This window comes from Chanos chanos, chromosome 6 (assembly GCF_902362185.1).
Source record: "Chanos chanos chromosome 6, fChaCha1.1, whole genome shotgun sequence".
NCBI classification, from domain to species: Eukaryota; Metazoa; Chordata; class Actinopteri; order Gonorynchiformes; family Chanidae; genus Chanos; species Chanos chanos.
Window position 1 is genome coordinate 5821914 of NC_044500.1, and position 6813 is coordinate 5828726.

General features: G+C 47.2%; 1 protein-coding gene across 1 annotated transcript in view; it reads right to left on the reverse strand.

Annotated features, from left to right (window-relative positions):
- Positions 1-315: 315 nt before the first annotated feature.
- The window catches only part of LOC115814091 (alkaline phosphatase-like), a 12457-nt gene continuing 5959 nt past the window's right edge, over positions 316-6813 (reverse strand). Inside the window, exons 8-15 of the mRNA XM_030776813.1 lie at positions 5237-5306; positions 4932-5066; positions 4624-4815; positions 4346-4462; positions 3646-3875; positions 3241-3329; positions 526-599; positions 316-473 (exon numbers count right to left, since the gene is read on the reverse strand). Of these exons, the coding sequence (XP_030632673.1) occupies positions 316-473; positions 526-599; positions 3241-3329; positions 3646-3875; positions 4346-4462; positions 4624-4815; positions 4932-5066; positions 5237-5306 (1065 nt within the window). The remainder of the gene's footprint in view (positions 474-525; positions 600-3240; positions 3330-3645; positions 3876-4345; positions 4463-4623; positions 4816-4931; positions 5067-5236; positions 5307-6813) is intronic.

Sequence of the window (6813 nt, forward strand, 5' to 3'; positions counted from 1 at the left end):
AAATGAAAGATCCCTCACTTTCTCTCTTTTTATCCATGTGGTTTGTTCTGTCCTTTCATGAGAGTGGTTTATTAGAGACCATCAGTGGGTTTTTCTTTCCTTTTTTTCCTCAAAGCTGTTCATCTCAGACATTGTTTATTAGGATTCATTTATTAGGATTAATAATGATGAAAACAAGAAACACAAACAAACCCCCAAAACACACACACACACACACACATATTTATTACATAAGTTCATGATACGTTGCGTAACATTTAAGGCACTACTGTACGTTCACACTGAGGGCGGCGAGAGCGTCAAAGCAACCAGAAGTCATTCGTTTTCAATGTGAGCCCGCGTCTTGAAGCGGGCGAAGAGCGTCCCGGCGAGGGCGGTTTTGGCGTCAGAATGCGGTTGAGGTTCGGTTAACTTTATGGTCATGAGATATGACACGGTTCGGCAGCGACCAATAGGAATTTGGAAGTGCTCTGCTGTAGAGAATATTAGAGAACACAACAGTATAAATTATTGTTCCCACCAAACCTTTGGTCCTAAGCAAAATGGAGGAGAAATCAATAATTGGTGTGGCGGGTTTCCCCATCTTGTACGACGTGTCCCTGTTTGCGTACAGGGATAAAAACAAAAAAGAAGAGGCATGGATGAAGGTCTCCGAAATTGTTAGTGTTCCGGGTAAGTTGGTGAAGTGGATAATATATTCTGTGAAGGATGGAGGGAATTGCTTCCTAACTTTAGCGCCATACCAGGCAAAACAGAGTTGGTTGATGCGAATCAGTCGCTAATGTTTACATTACTAGTTTATAACATTAGTGCTTGTCTTAACATAATTAAATATGCAACTAGAACAAACATTATATGGCTACTTACTTAAATGTGACGTATATGGATGATGCTGTCAAACGTGAGGTAATACTGGAGCTGTACAGTAGTTTATTTTAACCCGCCACATTTCCCATTCTAAAGAAAACGTACCCCTAGTGTCATTATTAGACGCCACACATACATATCATGGCCTAGTTTCATGCTTTTTTCATGCTTTAAAATCTGTGTTTTTATCATAAAAATGTGTCGGCATCATACATTGAGTCATTTACAGTAAAACTGAAATGCACATTTTAAACTTCAGCTACGTAAGCACCGTCGATGTAAACAATTGTTAAACAGTTCATTTTTTTACCAGCATATCATACATTGCCATGAGTTCACACAGACTTTGTGAAATTTTGCAAAAGTAACGATTAATGGCATCAGGGTTAAATATGTACAATAGCACATACAACAGTATTTATTGCTCCCTCTGAGTTGGGACCAAGTTGTCGCCTCAAGGTCTTGTTCACAAGTGAGGGTAAAATAGAGCGGGAGATCGACAGGCGGATCAGGGCGACGGCAGCGGTCGTGCGGTCGTTGTACCGGACCGTCATGGTGAAGAAGGAGTTGAGTCAGAGAGCAAGGCTCTCAATTTACCAGTTGATCTTTGTTCCAACCCTCACCTATGGTCACGAGCTCTGGGTAGTGACTGAACGAAAGAAAGAGATCGTGGATACAAGCGGCGGAAATGAGCTTCCTCCCCAGAGTGGCTGGGCGCACCCTCAGGGATAGGGTGAGGAGCTCGGACACCCGGGAGGAGCTCGGAGTAGAGCCGCTGCTCCTCCGCATTGAAAGGAGCCAGTTGTGGTGGTTTGGGCACCTAGTCAGAATGCCTCCTGGGCGCCTCCCTGCGGAGGTGTTCTGGGCAGGACCAACTGGGAGGAGACCCCAGGGCAGACCCAGGACAAGTTGGGAGAATTATACATCTCGACTGGTCTGGGAACGCCTTGGGATCCCCCAGGAGGAGCTGGTGGATTTTAGACATAGCATGCAGACAAGCTACTCTGAAATATGAGTAATGAGGTGTTCATGGAATATGTGTTTTGTATCGTTTTTCACCATAGGATGGATGTAAAAAGCGCTGGAAGTCGCTCAGAGACACATATAGGAAAGAGGGGTAGAAAGCTGGCAGAGAGGAAGAGAAGCGGAGCAGGGGCAAGCGGTTCCCAGCCATGCTGCTACAGTGGGGTCATGGGCTTCCTCCACCCCTTCATGGAACCACGACCCCAGAAGCAAGAGAGAATGTCACGTGGCCGGGCACAGGCAGGCAGAAGATCAGCGGCAGGCGAGTGAGAGAGAGAGAGAGAGAGAGAGAGCGAGAGCTGAGTGACTGTTGTGAGAGGAGCCAGAGCCAGTGGAGTGCCGAGGGACAGGGATGCGGACAGAGACGCAGGAAGAGGACGCCTGAGGAACAGCGCTGAGTTCGAGGAGAGGCTGTTAGCAGCAGAGCTCGCCCTCCCAGCCCTGCTCCAGAGGACAGCGACAGCCTGTTCTTTAGGAGTGTGGACTGGACGACTTTAGGACCTTGTCCTTGAGGAGGCGCCAGGACTTCAAGTTCCAGATACATAAATGAATTCACGAGGCAAAATGTGTGGAGGCAGGAGACACTGAACGCTGAACAGTGAGGAGAGAGAAACGGGGTGCAGCTGATAAGGCTGTGAGGGGTGTGTGTTAGCTTTATTTTCCTCTCAGTCTGGTCAGCTGCACCTTGTGCTCTCCCTCACACACTCAGTTTAGAAAACAGTTCTCCTGTCTCCATTTTGTAGTCAATATAATACATTTTTTGAAAACATTTCTGGTTGTATGTGGTTTTGTTTTGTTTTTTTTTTTCAAATCTAGCATATTCTAATTGAAACAGTGTATGGTGTGCGGGTTTTGTCACTTTCAAACAATATGTCAATGTTGAAAATGTTACGCCAAACGGAACGCCTTAATGCAATTCATTGGCTCAAAACAACACCGACTTGACCAGTTACACTAATTAGTCACTCAACTTCAATCAGGAACAGGACTACAGATACTGTAATGTAGGTTATGCACAAGTAAATGTTAATTAAAGACCAAGGCTAGTAAACGTGTCCTATAAACTCCATGCTGAAATTTAACCTAGCCTAGCATCAACACAAAAGACACACAACAAAAATGGCTTTTAAGTAGTGTATTTTGTAAGTTTATTTTGCTACCAAATATGTAATCACAATTGTTAATTTCTTTCTGTCATCGATCGATTTCCCACCTTCACATTTAAAATATCTCATAAGGTTAACCCTACCGGTGGTCAGTCAGCACAAAGATACCCCTCGACCTGTTTGTTTGCTTTGTGGCCCCTTTAAAAAACATTTGCATAACCAAGCATTCTTAACGAACTTATACCCGCCTATTTCATCAATGTCAGATCGTCCACAGTGTTCAACAGCGTTGTTGGCAGGGAGGTTTGAGCGAATTTTGACACTCTCGCCGCTCTGAGTGTGAACAGTTAGAGATTCATATATTTTAAAAGTGTGAGGTGTGCAGTCAGGGAATCAGGTAAGGATGGGGATGGAAACATAAATATTCCCATTTTGGGAGTGCAAGCAGGTTTTTTAAAGTGTCTCTCTTTCTGTCTCTCACATACGCACACACACATATACATGCACACATACACACACACCTTCACTCTCACAGTTACTCTCTCACTCTCTCTCTCTCTCTCTCTCTCTCTCTCTAGTATAGCAAAGCAGTGGTCAACAGACTCAGAACTAAGGTTGACTGCAATAGTAGGGGCGTGTGTGTGTGGGCAGTGTTCTCGGGGGGATGTTCCGGGGATGCTGTCGTCATGGTAACGTGGCAGTGGCGTTGGTTCTGGCCGACGCAGGCCGCGTAAGCCATGGCATGAGCGATGTAACTCTGTTCATTTATGCCCTGGAAGAGATGGGCCATGGGGCCACGGGCCAACACGGCAACATCCTCCCCACCGTGGGTCTCCTTTCCCATGGGCACCGCCGCCTGCTGAACATAGTCCTTCGTTTCTGTGAGAGGGAGAGAGAGAGACAGAGAGAGAGAGAGATAAAAGGAGAAGTATGGGATAGGTGGAGACAGAGAGATGAAGAGAGCAGGAGTGTTGGCAGAAAAAGAGGGAGAGAAAACAAAGGTCAAGGTCTGCGCTCCAGTGACCTTTGCTCCACGGTGAGGGTGGAGGGCGATATGAAGTTAAGATAGTGTATCAGTACATTAAAACACACTCACACACACAAAAACACCCACACAAACATACGCACACACATTGGACTGTGTCCCTATTATATGTTCCTGTTTCTTCACTATCGCAATTAGCTAGTACCAAAAGTGTTTTGGTTAGTGTTAGGAAAAGGGTGAACTTATTCATTTTTAGTTACAGCCACATGGAAATATAAATTAGAAGCTCCCACTAAGATGTGTATGCAGATGTGTGTTTTAGGGTGTGTGCGTGTGTTTGTGTGTGCGTGCATGCGAAACTTACTGGTGTCAACCTTGCGGATGTCTGGTCTCTTGTTGTTGACGATTTTGTGTCCAGGGCCGTTGCCGTACATCAGCGTAGTGAACGGGAGAAAATCTGTTCCCCACAGTGGAACTTTACCTAATACACAAGAGAAGACAAAATGTATTCATTCATATATTTTAATTATTCTGGCCCTATCTCTGTAGTTCTCTTTCTCTTATACAGTAACACACACACACGCACACTCTCTTGGTCTCTCTATCTCTCACACACAGGCACACACACAGGTGTGTGTTTACCCAGAATGCTGTTCCCTCTGAAGGTGTATCCGTTAATGGTGAAGGGGTGGGAGTGGTCAGCTGTGACAACAGTCAGTGTGTCCTCCTCATTGGTCAGCATCAGTGCCCGTTCCACAGCGTAGTCAAGGGCGACGGCCTCGTGCAGAGCCTTGGAGGCAAGGCTGTTATGGTGAGCCTGGTCGATACGGCCACCTGAGACAGAAACACACACACACACACACACACACATTTACACACACACACGTTACACTCAACATTGACTAACTGATTATTTGGTTGCTTGGCTGATTGGTTGGTTTGTTGATTACCTTCTACCAATAGGAAGAATCCTTTGGGGTTTTTCTGTAGAATGTGGATGGCTTTTTCTGTGGTCTCTACGATGGATGGATCCATTTTACTGTCTCTGTCCAACTCATAACGCATATCCCCTGGTTCAAACAGTGCTGAGAGAGAGAGAGACAGACAGACAGACAGGCAGACAGGCAGAGAGAGAGAGGGGAGTGTGTTTGTTATAATCGGAATCACAGCTGGTTTTCTGTCAGTCTACTCAACTGTTTCATCCAAACACCCAGACTGTGTGATGGTGCTGGATTTCCCAGAATGCTTCACTCACCCATGAGGTAGTCTGTCTTGGCTGGGTCTATGGCATCAAAGTCTGCTTTATTCCAGACATACTGAGCAGCCTGCAGCAACAAACACACAAAAGAGAGAGAGAGAAACAAAACACAAATTTATATTTATAAATCCCCATCTTCCCTGGACTCTATTCTTCACACCCTGCTTTGACCCCCCCCATCCCCCCTCAGACCCACAAATTCCCCCCACTTGCACAGCCACTTTATTGGACAATTAAAGACAATGCACAGCCACTATGTAACGGGTGCAGTGCTGCCAGTGTTCAACACACGCACACTATGGCTGGTTGACCCAGGTACATACCATGCTGCACTCTCTGTTTAAAAGTTTACATACTGGATACAGTTTTACAACGCACACTTTATTATATACTGCACTCTCTGTTTTTTGGACAGTACCTGTTTACACACGGTCTACTGTTCATACACTGTCAAACTTATTTGTATCACTGTCATCTTATTTGTGTTCGATGCACTTTGTCTTCCCATTGTGCTCTCTCTCCTCCCCTCCTCTGACTGTCTGTCTGTCTGTCTGTCTGTCTGTCTCTCTCTCCTCCCCTCCTCTGACTGTCTGTCTGTCTGTCTGTCTGTCTCTCCTCCCCTCCTCTGACTGTCTGTCTGTCTGTCTGTCTGTCTCTCTCTCCTCCCCTCCTCTGACTGTCTGTCTGTCTGTCTGTCTGTCTCTCTCTCCTCCCCTCCTCTGACTGTCTGTCTGTCTGTCTGTCTGTCTCTCTCTCCTTCCCTCCTCTGACTGTCTGTCTGTCTGTCTCTCTCTCCTCCCCTCCTCTGACTGTCTGTCTGTCTGTCTGTCTCTCTCTCCTCCCCTCCTCTGACTGTCTGTCTGTGCCTCTCTCCTCCCCTCCTCTGACTGTCTGTCTGTCTGTCTGTCTCTCTCTCCTCCCCTCCTCTGACTGTCTGTCTGTCTGTCTGTCTCTCTCTCCTCCCCTCCTCTGTCTGTCTGTCTGTCTCTCTCTCCTCCCCTCCTCTGTCTGTCTGTCTGTCTCTCTCTCCTCCCCTCCTCTGACTGTCTGTCTGTCTGTCTCTCTCTCTTCCCCTCCTCTGACTGTCTGTCTGTGTCTCTCTCCTCCCCTCCTCTGACTGTCTGTCTGTCTCTCTCTCCTCCCCTCCTCTGACTGTCTGTCTGTCTGTGTCTCTCTCCTCCCCTCCTCTGACTGTCTGTCTGTCTGTCTGTCTGTCTCTCTCTCCTCCCCTCCTCTGACTGTCTGTCTGTCTCTCTCTCCTCCCCTCCTCTGACTGTCTGTCTGTGTCTCTCTCCTCCCCTCCTCTGACTGTCTGTCTGTCTCTCTCTCCTCCCCTCCTCTGACTGTCTGTCTGTGTCTCTCTCCTCCCCTCCTCTGACTGTCTGTCTGTCTCTCTCTCCTCCCCTCCTCTGACTGTCTGTCTGTCTGTCTCTCTCTCTTCCCCTCCTCTGACTGTCTGTCTGTCTCTCTCCTCCCCTCCTCTGACTGTCTGTCTGTGCCTCTCTCCTCCCCTCCTCTGACTGTCTATCTGTCTGTCTGTCTCTCTCCTCCCCTCCTCTGACTGTCTGTCTGTC